We start from the raw sequence: 13,829 nt of genomic DNA, 5'->3' as shown, positions 1-13,829 counted from the left end.
GTAAAGGTAAAGATTCCCCTTGACCATTTTTGTCCATTTGTGTTCGACTCTAGGGGGCGGTGCTCATCCCCGTTTCCAAGCCGTAGAGCCAGCGTTTTGTCCGAAAACAATCTTTTGTGGTCACATGGCCAGTGCGACTTAGACACGGAACGCTGTTACCTTCCCACCGAGGTGGTCCCTATTAATCTACTTGCATTTACATGCTTTCGAATCTGCTAGGTTGGCGGGAGCTGGGACTCCGAGCGCCACCACGTCCCTTTGTAACAGAATTAGATCAGTGTAAATAGATGGGTAGTTGGTGCCACTGAAGATCACAAAAATATATGAAGCAGTTAAATAAAATCTAACAACTGAGAACTTTACACTTCAGACAGAAAAACCTGAACCCAATTTCTAGCTAAAAGAAGTATGTACTGGGGGGAAATAGTTGAAGGAGAAGAGGTCTCCTGATTACAGAAATAAAAAAGGAGGGAACAGAGGTCAGATACAGAAAAGGAGAGAATAACTTTATTGACATCAATTTTCTAATCCCATTTTGGCAATTTGGGATAAAGAGGTGCAAAGAGATGATGCCTGAAAGACTGAGGCCCACAATTCCCAATCTTGGGTCTCCAGATATCCTTGGATGTCAACTCCCAGAAGTCCCAGCCGGCACTTTCAATGGTCAGGGCTCATGAGAACTCTTCTTCAACAATAACTGGGACTTCAATTTGGAAACCACTTTCTCCTTTATTTATTTCTTTTGATTGAAGGAGCATTCTGTCCTAAGAGGCCCCAGCTGCAGTATGTAATGGCCTAGATGCAGTCTTATCCCTCAGTCCATTGTTTGTGTAAACTGGGTCAAAGAGAAACTTGCCTTGAACAACATTATGCATCCTAGTCTATATCTGCAGTGGATGCAGGCAGCTAAGATATCTCATTATCTCTCACTCAGGAGTCTGTGCAATGTGAACACTAGCACATGGTCTTTCCATAGGGATGCCAACAACAGCAAGACAAAGGCTTTCCCTTACCTACTACTTTCTACATGCAGCCGGTGATCTATCTGTCTGCCTGCCTATGGGTCAACAGATCAATTGATCTATCTATTTCTATGCTTAAAATATGTATACTGTATACTGTACTACCAGTTGACTAGACCCCCTACAGCAGCTTACATATAGAAAAAGAGAAATAATCAAAACAAACAATAAAATCATGAAATAATATAGTGCATGTCATTAATAACATGGGGGCCACCGTGGTGCAGGGGCTAGAGTATTACGGCCTAGGAGACCTAGGTTCAAATCCCTGCTGGGACACGGAAATTCACTGAAGGATGGCAATGGTGAACCACTCCTTGAACATCAGACATACATAAATGAAAAATCATGTTAGGGGCGCATAAATCGGGAGTGAGTTTGGGGCACATAACAACAAACTACTGGATATTCATCCTCCAAGGTTCACTGGAAAAATAGCTAACTGTTCTTATAATACAACAGGATACATATGGGGGTGATCAAGCTTCTATCCTAATTCCTTCTGCCAGCCACTTACAATTCTTCCTCTAACACAAGACACATCATAAATGGGTTTCTGACTTGTTCAGCTGAAAGCCTATTAAAACTCAAGCCAGAATCCTACGTTTGAAAACTGAAAGCCTATTAAAACTCAAGTCAGAATCCCTTACGTTTGAACGGCGCTGAAGGCTACAACAGGATTTCGATAACCCCCCTGAAATCAATTGCATGAAGGAGGAGATCTCTGAACTTGTACCGTCTCAGATCATGAAGGCATTTCCCTGAACGCTGTGTTTGTTTAATGAGGTTTCCGTACGTCTTGGCTGCAGGCCTGCTAACGAATGCCAGCTCTCAATGGCTGTAATCTGTGGAAGGCTTGCTGTTGTCCACAGAGGACGGAGGGACGAAGTTTCCGGAGAACTGCCTACCTTGCAAAGTCCTCTTTCCAGCTTTGTCAATTGTTCCAGCGTTCCCTTCATCAAGCCAGTTGAGGCCAATACCCTGGAAGAGTTAAGCAAGTGTAGGGGCCACTGATCTAATGTACTTTAGTTCCAGACTTGACACTGTGAAACTCAGCTTTTTTCACTGGCATGGCTGGAACAGGGAAAAACTGCTGATCCGAAGACAAGGGAACCCAAGTAAATTTCCGTCTGTACTGACAATGGGTTACAGTGGGTGAAAACTCGTTTGTTTCGATACTACAGCCCAATGACATTAATAAACGCTAAACACACTCAGACCTATATTCTCATGTGATCATTGTTCTGTTCCTTGGTGCTTAAAGCATCCCTCTCGATTCCAATGGAACTTCAGACATCAATGAAGGCCGACCCTACCTTATGCTCGAGTGGATGGGTAAAAGATAACAGATAAAATATTAGCTATTTAATTTGCTGTCACTGTGTTTTTAATGCCGGGTATTAGCATTTGTGGGATTGCCTAATTTCGCCCTGCCCAAACGTTACTTTGAGTAATAAACACCTTGACTTGATTGGGTGCAAGGCACAATTTATTTCTTCTTTTGAGACTGCAGTAGGTGTGTTCCATTCATTTCGCTCGGACTTTATACTAATAAATAAATAAATAAATAAAAATCACTCCTAGGCCTGTACCCTAGTTTCTCAATGAGAAAGGATGCGTGGAGATTAGTTCTCCCGAAACCGGGCTATATAGAGTTGGGGGACTCTTTACAGGGCGTTCCCCCAAACCATTCACCTTAGATGAAGGTAGAAAACATCTGTAATCACTTACTTCTTGGTTAATTATATTGTTCATTTAAGAGATCCGATCTCTTCCCAATTTCTCCTCCTGCAGAAAAACAAACAAACAAAAAGTGATCGGTGAGAATCACAGCGTTGTTGACAATCTAGCCCTTATCTCTGGAAGGAAGCTCTTGCCCAGAGATGAAGGGGCAGACGTCTGCCAGCTGCTGGTGGGGATGGATATCTGTCTCAGCGGGACCACTGGGAGAGTCCGCATCCTCCCGAGGAGTCACTAGTTCGTGCAACACTGTTCGGAAGCATCCCGTCCTGGCCACACTCCGTGTGTCAGAAAACACGAGGCGGCCACGCCGTTCTGGCCGAGAAGCCTGGACACAACATGTAGGGCGAAGGACCAGGTCGAATCTTCATGAAACAATTTCCTCGCCTTGCCCCCAATAACTCACATCATTTGGCAGAAATGGGTGCTCCCTTTTGTATGCGTTCTAGCTGAATCAGCAAGCAACCATTTTGTTGGAGGCCAGGCCAGAGCCGGGCTTAAGCCGAAGGTGAGACTTTTCCGGTCTATCCCCTGAGCGCCTATTGAAATATTCCTTAATCGTTCCGTTCTAATGTGCTGATACATCCCTTCTAGAGTTTAGAATCTAGCTTTTGCCTATCTTCTTTTAACCAGTTTTAAGGACCTTCTTTCCTTTCTCTTCTCTCTTGTCCATTTTACCCTCATATCTGAGGAGAAATGTAACCCAACCGTTTTTTTTTTTAAATTGTGCCCGAACCACCGGCCTCTGCCGCGCCCTGCCTAGTGCTCAAACTCCGTCTTCCTCTTGGAGAGGAGCAAGCCCTCTGGAGAGCAGTCGCTTGCGCCCTGCCTGGAATCCAGCCCTCGGATATTAACCAAAAGGCAGCTGTGGGGGTTTTTGGTCCCTGCACCCACCCACCCACCTGCTTATTCCAAAGGAATAAAAGCAACTGGGGATGTCTTTCTCTGGATGCAGCTTTTCTCATCCAGACTGCAGGTGCATCAGATTTTCAGCGAAGCTAGCCTGACCTGCTGTTCTGAGCTGATTTTCTGCCGTGAAAGGATCGTGTCTTCGTGTAATATGGAGAGAAGAGGCATGAAGGGCTGCTTCTGGAGGAAATTAATACTGTAAGATACCCCGGTTTCGTTCTCACCTGGGGTTATGTTGGAGGGCCCCCAGGAGGGATTTCTCCACTTCCTGTCAGAAAGCCGGCCAAAAGCGAACCTCGCCGGCACCATGAGGGTTCATGTCGCTTTACAGTCTGTTTGCCTTTACCTTCATCACTGCAGTCTGTGTGCGCGCCCACACACACACACACACCGGTTTCCGCAGGACGAATGTTTCTAATTAAGCATGAACTGGCCGGCTGAGATTCTGGAAGAAATGGTAACGTCTCCCACCAGGAGACAGAACGATCAGGACGGCCCATGGACGGCAATGTCTTTTGCAGCACGACCTTCTTCGGAAACAAGTCCCTCCGAATTCAGTGGGCTTTACTGTGAGCCTAAGATTTTTTTAATTTTATTTTTGATCGAGCTGCCAACTCGCTTCACGAGCCGGAAGTCAGAAATCGATCCATATCCATTCTGATAGGACTTACTTTCCCGCAAAGCCTATTCAGGCCACCGCGAGAGAAAGTCTCCTCCAAAACGAACAGGAAAGAAGGGCGCGGGGAGGGGGGCGGCGAGAATGCGGAGAAGTCATTGGAAACCCAAATGTTTGATGTGTGAAGAAAAGGCGTTACAGGCGTTTAAAATGAGAGAGGGAGAGGGAGAGAAGGAGAATGGACGCTGGCTACTTGAAGCCGTTTTGCACCCCAAGTGGTTTTCAAACATGGAGAAGAAAACATACAATGGATACATTCCTGCATCTCCGTGACGAGAACGAGCTCGGGGGTGGGGGTGGGGGTGGGGGATCGGAGCCGGGAGCGAGTCCCGGACAAGCTCTGCGGATGTTCGTGCAAGGAGGATTCACTTTGTGTGCTTAAGCAGAGAAGGGCGGAGGGGCTGGCGAGGGCGGCAGTGGGTCCCCCCCCCCCAAATACCACCCAAGATGTTATTCACGGCTCACAATTACCATTATCTGTCCCCACTTGGGCCCAATCAGACAGAATCCGTAATACTGAAGGCCGCTTCCTGCTGGTCTTCGCGGAGGGGTGGGGTGGGGGCTGATTCTCTGGGAGTGAGGAAGGGGGATAAGGGGGTGGCTGGGTGGCTGTGTCACGGGGGGGGGAGAAGGAGGAGGTTGCCCTCACTTCCATTAGAGCCTAAGCACTTGACTAATTCAGGTACTTAGCATCACACAGACAGGGACGGTTTGAAAGACGCCTGTGTTTACGGTAGGGAGGCCTGTTGATATAAACAGGAGCCCCCGGCAGTAAGCGACACTAATCTCCCCGCGGAATGGAAGCTGAGAAGAGCTTTCCCGGCCCAAGCCACCGCCCGGGCCCCCTCCAATAGCTTCCCTCCGGCCGGCTTCGAAGGCGCCCACGCCACGCACGCACTCACTCCCAGCCCCCGGTGGCTGCCGGCGGCGGGCATCTCCCTGGCATGACGTCCATGGGGAGGATCAGCTTCACCGTGAGGAGCCTTTTGGATTTACCCGAATCCGAAGGCCACGGCGGCAGCCAGGAGTCCCAGCAGACCCCAAGCTACAACGGCGGCGGCGGCGGCGGCGGCGGCTCCGGCCCGCTATTCCAAGAATGGATGGAAACCGAGCGAAGCCACTATCTGTGTAAGTGGGCGGCGGACGGGGGTGGGGGGCGCGAGTGGGGCTAAGACCTGAGAGATGCCTCAGGGAAAGGGGGCACAAAAGCCAGAGGCGACCGCCGGACTGCTGTGGAACAGGAGACGGAGTAACGAAAACGAAAGAGTAACGGAATGAAATGAAAGAGAACAGGTAGCTGAATCCCATTCTTTCTTGGCGAGAGACTGGGCGAAGATGCTGGATGGAGAGAGAAAAGGAACTGAATCGTCTCATTGCTAGAATGCACACTCGGCAGGAAGATAAAAATAAATACATTTAATAAACAGACAAGCAATGCCGTGTGTAGATGTCAATGAGAGAGAAAAGTAAATGGCAGGGACATATATTGAGCGAAACCCAATTTTAGTCCCTGCAAGATGAGATTCTTTTAAATGAATGGGACTTAATAATCAATAATCGAGTAAATCTCATTGATACAGTGGGTGTGCTTTGTTTGGGACCAACAATTGCATTTAGTCCATTGTGCGGATATGTGTGGAATGTATTTAGGTACACCATCATAGGGCTCCCTCATTGCGAGTCCAGAATTAGACGCGTATTTCCTCAGATATCTGGGCACACCACTGAAATTTATAGAATCGCTTTGTTCCTTTCACACGGCAGGTTACCTATTGTTGCCGCTTAGATTTGCTTCCATAAAGGTGTTGTCTGGAGATAGCATCAAGATTAATACTTAAATGGATATTCCTACAAACCGAAACAATAGGGCATTAACAACTCTTTTAAAAACAAATGTTGCAATGGCAGCGGTTAGTGTTTTTCTTTGCCTTTTTGTTGCTTATAATTAAAAAAAATCTCCATTATGATTTACTGGCTTTATCTACCCTTTTAACAAAAAAAAAAAAAAAAAAAAAAGCCATCGTAAGCTAAACACACTTTTTAGAAGCAAATTCCCATTGAATTAACATGCATAACGCACCATTTTTTCCCAAGTCATTGTTCGCTTAAAAAAGCATATAATAGTAAAGAAACAGTACATACAGAGACTTCACATTACTTATTCCTTTCTATGGAGGAAAAAAATTGACTATGAGGTCATAAAAACATAACACCACCTGGAGTGATAACATAGAGTATGCTATTTTGTGTGGGCAACAAGATCAGATATATTGGTGCATGTATTTCCCGTCTTTTTTGCAATTTTCTTCCAGGGGTTCAGTTCCTTTAGTTACAAAATATACTTCCGTGTACCAATCGATATTTTCGTATTTCTGCCACAACAATATTAATCTCCAGTACTTATTTTATTTCCTATTTAACAGCGGTTCTAAAGTACTGTAAGATGTCTAGCTAAGTATCTCTTTACTTTGTAACACGGCCCTTAACGGATAATCTCTTGCATATCTGATTATGAGGACATGGTCCCACCTACCCACCCACTCGTTCATCCATCGGTTCATCTTTGATTGCTCTCCATCAGAATCACAATCGATTAAATCCAAGCGTTTGAATAGATTGAGTACGAACTCGGGGTGACTGCTCATCCAACTGAGAGCAGGACCGTCACGTACTTAAGTAGGAATTACTTTCACTGAACTCAGAGGGACTTACTCTTGCTTGCTTGTTGTTGTTGTTGTTGTTGTTTAGTCCTTAGGTCGGGTCCTACTGTTCGTGACCCCGTGGACCAGAGCATGCCAGGCCCTCCTGTCTTCCACTGCCTCCCAGTGTTGGGTCAAATTCATGTTGGTGACACTGTTGATATAAACAGGAGCCCCCGGTGACACTGTCCAGCCATCTCGTCCTCTGTCATCCCCTTCTCCTTTTGCCCTCACACTTTCCCAACATCAGGGGCTTTTCCAGGGTGTCCTCTCTTCTCATGAGATGGCCAAAGTATTGGAGCCTTAGCTTCGCGATCTGTCCTTCCAGTGAGCACTCAGGGTTGATTTGTTTCAAAATGGATAGGTTTGTTTTCTCTGCTTACTCTTGCTTAGATCCGTATAAATAACTCTACGACTCCTCTCTTTCCTTGAGAGGTTTGTGGGGCTCTTCTCAGCATCAGAAGTGAATCCCACTGAAGCGAACTCGATTGGCGCCCAGGTGGGTGCGCGCAAGAGGGCCAGCGCCCACCGCTTCTTCTCGGGTCTTCTCGTGAAATCCACGGGAAAGCGCTCCGCGGGCGATGTTTCGGAAGGGACGCTTTCGCGCTCAGTGAGCTTTGGCGCGGCGCTCACATTATGAAGGGGGTTGGGGAGGATGCTCAGTGCAACCCACCATCTTCCCTCCTTCCCTCCACTTTGACTAAATAATGTTTCTCCCTAACCTTCTGAAAGCCGGGCGGGCCCTTCTGTTCCCGCCGCATTTCAAGCCTTGCTCGGAAAGCAGCCTTCAGGCTGCCCGGCCGCTCCACCCTACGCAGGTTGGTTCGGAAAGCAATGGGACTCCCAAAATGAACAAACGTAAGAGGTTGACCTTGCACGAAAATGGGGTGGATGCCCTTGAAAGGAGACGAGTCGACGTCCAAACCAACAACCTCTGCCGGATCTTTCTGCTAAGGATTTCAGCTCCTTGTACTCAGGCTTAACAGGGTCCTGGGTTCGCTGGGGAGATTCGCTCTTGAGTCCGTTCGCGCTTAATTTCATTTACCCTGTGGGGGCTGATCACTCTAAGCGAGCCACATTCCTGTATCTGTAATGGGCCGCTGATACCTAGGTCCGGAAACAAAGCGTTCGAAGCTGCCGTCTTCTTCTTTTCCAGCCGACTTTTTCAGGACAAATTCTTAATTTTTTTTACCACTTTTCCCCGCGATGAGCAGAAACGGCTTACTTTCTGAACCCTCCATCTTTCACAAAGTCACTCCCATAGAAACGCACAGATGAGGTGTAACTCTGTGGAGAGCCGAAAAATTGCACGCTTCTAGTGGCCCGCCTTGCCAATATGCTTTTTTTTTTTTGGTAAACCTGGTCCACCCGCCCACTCCCCGAAAAATTGCCTGATGGGCCTTCTTTAAGAGATCGATCCTGCCAAGCAAGGATTCTGGTCGACCCCCCCTCCATTGCTTTTCCTTCCCTTCCTTTGTTAGTAACGGATTCCTTCTCAGATAAGCGAGAACCGACTGCCGGGGGAGCCTTCCTTGTCTTTCTTCTCCTGGGAAAGAGAGAACACTATTGGTTCCTTTCTGGAAGGATGTCACACGCACATCATGAATCCAAAGCACGCCCTGCTACCATTAACACATTCCTCAAGCATTTAACGACCACATCCCCTGGGGTAGAGCCGCGAATGCGGTCAGAACCAAAACACACACCTACTCCCCGGCCCCCAGCTTCTCTTGTCAGCAGACTGCACCGTCTTCCTGCATTCGCTCCACCTTCGTCTCCTGGGTACGTCTCGGGAATCTTTCAGTCCCTCACGGCTTCCTTCTTACATGAGAGTAAGATCCGCGGAACTGACTTTTGAGTTAGTCATCTGTAGATCTTTTTAATGGCTATGCTATATAGTGCGGTGACAAAGTGGCTTCACTGGAAACCAGCATATGTGCTGATTTGTCTACTTGCGTGGAGGCAATAAGAGTTTAATATGCAAATATGATACAATAAAATATACAATTTAAAATATTTATTTATATGTTGTATAACTTGCAATGCAATATTATTATATCATGCAGTTACAAATATTATATTATATTATAATCTTACCGGGGATTTCTGAAAGGTGAAAAAAGAAACCTAAAGTCACTGAAGTGCCAGTATCTAAACAAATATAAAGATATTCTGCAGTGCTGATCCTGCCCACCTGTCGGGCTTACCTCTCTTGATTCCCAAACGTGTTCGGACTGAAGGCAACCGAGGGATGGTCCGGGCTGCGTCTTTTTCCCTGTCGCCTTCGCAGCTCCCCTTTATCTCCAAAGGTTCTTCTTACCGGAGCGTATTGTTTGTGCTCCCGGGAGACCAGTTCAGCAGTTCAGTTTAGCCCCCTCAATCTCCTGGACTGTGGGCGGGCACAACCCATCAAGTTGTGCTTGAAAAGGCCAGAGTGGAACGTCGGCCACGAGTTTAACAAGAAATCGGAAGGGGTGGGGAGGACGTCCTCAATTTGCATTCATCATTTAAGACCAGAGGGAAAAGCTAGGAGCGATTTCATAAAAAATTCACATTGAACAGCAGTTTTAGTTGGATTAGGCTTTAGGAGGTTTGTGTTATGAATCCCACTGGGTAACCAAGAGCCAATGATACTTTCTCTCGATGTTGTTGTGAATATAAAGTGCGTAAGAGGAAAGCCATGGGCACTGCCTTGAGATCATAAGAGGAAGAGAAGGGAAACATAATAAGTAAATAACAAATTAATGTTCTCGGCTAGATGTTGATTAATCCCGGAGATGGTTGTTGCAGGCTTGTTTGATCAGGTCACTTCGTGTGTGTTTGTGTTGATATGAATAAACACATAATAAGTGCGATCAATATTTGTCCGTACAGTATGTTGCGCGTGCTACGTGTCATCAAGCTAGAAATGACCTTTAGCTACCCTAGTAGAGCTTTCAGGGATGTTTAAGGAGAAGTTTTACCAGCTGAACTCTGTCCCACCATATGAGTTTCATGGTCAAGCGGGGATTCCAACCCAGATCTCCTAAATCCTAGTTTAGGCTCTACCTCTCACACCACACTGGGAATCATTCGTTACAGTACACATAACTGATCATATAAGGTTCACAGCTCATCTGCAGATCCGAAGAAAGGTCTTAGTTGTTGTTGTGGGCTGTTAAGTCGATTCGGACTCAGCGACCCCACTAAGGCTTCTGAGGTACATGAGATACTTAAGGAGTGATTTGGGGGGGGGGCAACCCCTGAGCGAGTTTTCATGGCTGGCCCAGGTCTCCTGATTCCTAGTCCTTCAATCTATCCGGCGCACTTCATTGACTCTCTCTACCTATACACCAGAAGAACGGCATGCATTCGTTTCCTTCCTCCTTCCCCCCCCCCCGGCCTCACTCCCTACCGGAATCTCCCCAATACTCCGCCTCAGTTTCTCTCACGCGCTCTCTTTCCATCTGTTCCCCAGCTGCGGCCGAGAGCGGCGCTGCCAGCAGATCGCGCCCGGCGGCCCCTTCGGCGAGCCCGGCGGACGAGGAGGAGGAGGAGGAGGAGGAGGAAGAGGAGGAGGACAAGAAGAAGAAGCGGCGGGTGCTCTTCTCCAAGGCGCAGACGCTGGCGCTGGAGCGGCGCTTCCGGCAGCAGCGCTACCTCTCGGCGCCCGAGCGGGAGCACCTGGCCCACTTGCTGCGCCTGACGCCCACCCAGGTCAAGATCTGGTTCCAGAACCACCGCTACAAGATGAAGCGGGCCAAGGGCGCCGGGGAGCGAGCCGGGCCAGAAGCCGGGGCGGCGGCGGGGGCGGCGGGGGCGGCGGCGGGGTCGGGGGCGCCCCTCCTGCGCCGCGTGGTGGTGCCGGTGCTGGTGAGGGACGGCAAGGCCTGCCAAAGCTGCCGCGCTCCGACCTTAGCGCAGGACTATGGCGTCGGCGGCGTCCAGGCGCCTCTCGGCCTGCCCGCCTGCCCGACTTTCGCTCCGGCCGCTTCCCTGAGCCTGATCCCTTCCTATCAGCACTTAGCGCCGCCGGCCCTGGTCTCCTGGAACTGGGGCTGAGAGGAAGACGCCCGCGACCCGCCCGGGAGAGACCAGCGGGGCTGCGCGGACCGCCAAGGGTCTGCCTTCCCTTCCCGCCGGCCTTCGCGGGAGGGACGCCGTGGCCTCCCTCTGACCTGGGACGGACTCACTTCTAACTGGAGACAACGCCCCCCCCATCTTCCAAGATCCTGGCTGGAAAAGGACGATTTTAGGGTCAAAGAGTAGTCCCATGTTGCAGCCTTTTAAGAAAAACAAAATCCCGGCAGCCCTTTTCCTCTAGAACTGGCGTCTGCCCAATCCAACCCCACCTTGTTGTATTTACCTCGCAAGGGGTCGCGGGCGGGAACACGGAGGGCGCCCTGACGGGACGGCCTCTGCCTGGAGTGAGCCTCCCTGGAGGAATCGAGAGGTCGAGGCCAATTTGCCATCCCCTTTGTATCTGGATCGGTAATGCAACCCTATATAAGTTGCCTAGGAACTTACATAGGCCCAGTGGCCCTCACAGTAAACTCTCTTACGGGCTTTCCTCGTGTACCGTCCAGTCAATTTCGACTTACGGTGGCCCTTTTCGGGGATTTCTAGATAGAGAGAAGTGGTTTGCTTTTCCCTCCTTCTGGGGGCACCCTGGGGCTGTGCAGCTGGCCCAAGGCCACACAGGCTGGCTCTACTCATTGGGGGGCACTGTGGGGGATTGAACTCCCAGCCTCTGCCTCCACAGCCAGACACCTAAACCTTTCTTTATTTAGAAAGAGCTTTCCTTTCTAAATCAGCATGAACCAGAGCTGCTCTGTCTGGTAAGGATGCCAACGATTGTCCTTCGCACGAACGCTTTCTGCCCATGCAGGAGCACTTAACGGGTGGAGTGGGCATTTATGGTATTCATGAGTGGCTGCGAGATGGGAATCCAGGAAGAGTTGTTGTTCTGGATTAATTGTGTGGAAGGGGTGGCTTTTGCTCCGCTCTTTCTTTGGAAATAAATCCTCACAATGCAATGGGGGTTCTAAGTAGTGAGGGTGAGGAATGCCCAGTATAGCTACCCAAGGCCAGTATTAAGGATTGTCCCGCTGCTCTAACTCTTGTTTTTGACCTTTTAAAAAAAAAAAATAGAAAATTAGTCGAAAACGTAGGGTGTTTTTTTTTAAAAGCTGAATTTTCTTCGAAACGAAAGGAATTGGCGAGTTGCTTATATCGGAGATAGTTTATTTTTAAATAGAAGTTTCTTACTATTAATCTTACTGATTAATAAACTTTACTATTGGGAAAAAAAAACATCGCTAGGCTCAGTGGTCTTTTTGGGCATGGGTGCGAGCCCCCCCCCCCCCGATATACTTGGACTGTCGTTCCCGACATTGACGGTTCTTCACCATCCCTCCTTGTGGCTGATGCGAGTAGGAGACCTGCAAGAGCCAGATCTTTCCCCACCTCCGCTGTACGGGTCTACTCGGAGGTATATCCCGTTCAACTCAATACTGTATAGTGGGGATTTGCCTCTAAGGAGTCCTCTGTATAGGACTGTCGGGTAACAAACCTATGAAGGCTTCAGAGTTCTGGATGAGAGACCATTTATTGCATCAGATACAGGAAGTGTTAACTGCACGTGGATGTATGGATAGGCGGAGAGGGGCGAATGTAAGGAAGGGGGAAAGGGGGGGAACCCGAGAGCCCTCCCACCCACCCCGAAACGTGCAGTAACTAGGAATCTGGGCCACTGGGCAAATTGGCAAAACAGCCTTCTTTGATTTGGCCTCCCTAGATGTGTTTGGACTACAATTCCCAGCAGTGGCTCTGTTGGCTTCGGAGGTTTTAATTCAAAACAGCTAGAGGACAGTGAGTACTACAAGACATGTAAGGTCAGGCTGGCTCGTTTCCTGATTTTTTTTTTTTTTGAGCCCCGTGGCCTGTTATCCTGGGTTAACATTGACGGCCATTCCATGGGCGTTAAATCGTTAGGGGTCCATAGTCCCCGTCACACGGCATTTAAGCTCCGTGCGGAACGGGGAGATAAACGCCGACGGTACAAGGCAAGTGGGTGTGAGAAGGATGCTTGACCCTTTTCCCGCTCTCTTTTCTCCATGGCAGTTCTTTACCAACTGTTTTTCCTCTGTGCAAGTGCTCCGGGGTTGTCCAGGGTGGACACGTGTCTGGGGCTCTGCTGGGCAAGGGTGGGGAGACCCCTGGGGGCTAAATGGAGAAAGATAGGGCAGAGAACAAGTGAAAACATATCCACTATTTGTTCCTTCCATAATTGTGTTGTAAACCGCCCAGAGAGTGCTCTAATACTACGGGGCGGTATATAAATCGAGACAACAACGAGAGAACACACAAAACACAATTTCTCGACGGGCATATGGATTCCTCCGAAACCAATACGGTATTTCTAGAAACGGTGACGATGACCCACGAGAGAAAGGGAGGCAGCGGCACCTCCTAAGCTATCTCACAAGTAATTGGTTTGATAACGGGATACCATTTCTCTTCCAGCGTTAGGTGTGAAAGACCATTTAAAGAACTACAGTTACCGTTAGGTGTACTGTACTGTACACCATAATCTTGGGCCGCAGCAACATTTTTTAAAGACATGAAGGCACACCTTCGAAAAATTCCATTTAAAAAAAAGAGAGAGTTAAATATCATTTGATTAAATACACCCAGTCCTGATCCTAGCCCTCCTTTACTTTGATTGGGTTTTGTGCCAGATTTATTAGAAATGAATGTATTAATTCTGGAGGGCTGTATCGGAGGTCTATGAAAGGAATCCTT

General features: G+C 48.5%; 1 protein-coding gene across 1 annotated transcript; it reads left to right on the top strand.

The window, feature by feature from the left end:
• Window positions 1-4,095: 4,095 nt before the first annotated feature.
• NKX2-8 (NK2 homeobox 8) lies at window positions 4,096-13,451 on the top strand. The gene is made up of 3 exons (XM_078387486.1): window positions 4,096-4,128; window positions 5,202-5,475; window positions 10,504-13,451. The coding sequence occupies exons 1-3, from the start codon at window positions 4,096-4,098 to the stop codon at window positions 11,085-11,087; spliced, it is 891 nt and encodes a 296-aa protein (XP_078243612.1). The 3' UTR covers window positions 11,088-13,451.
• Window positions 13,452-13,829: the final 378 nt, after the last annotated feature.

The sequence above is a fragment of the Pogona vitticeps genome, chromosome 1 (assembly GCF_051106095.1).
Source record: "Pogona vitticeps strain Pit_001003342236 chromosome 1, PviZW2.1, whole genome shotgun sequence".
NCBI lineage: Eukaryota > Metazoa > Chordata > Lepidosauria > Squamata > Agamidae > Pogona > Pogona vitticeps.
This window is presented reverse-complemented; position numbering and strand designations above follow the sequence as displayed.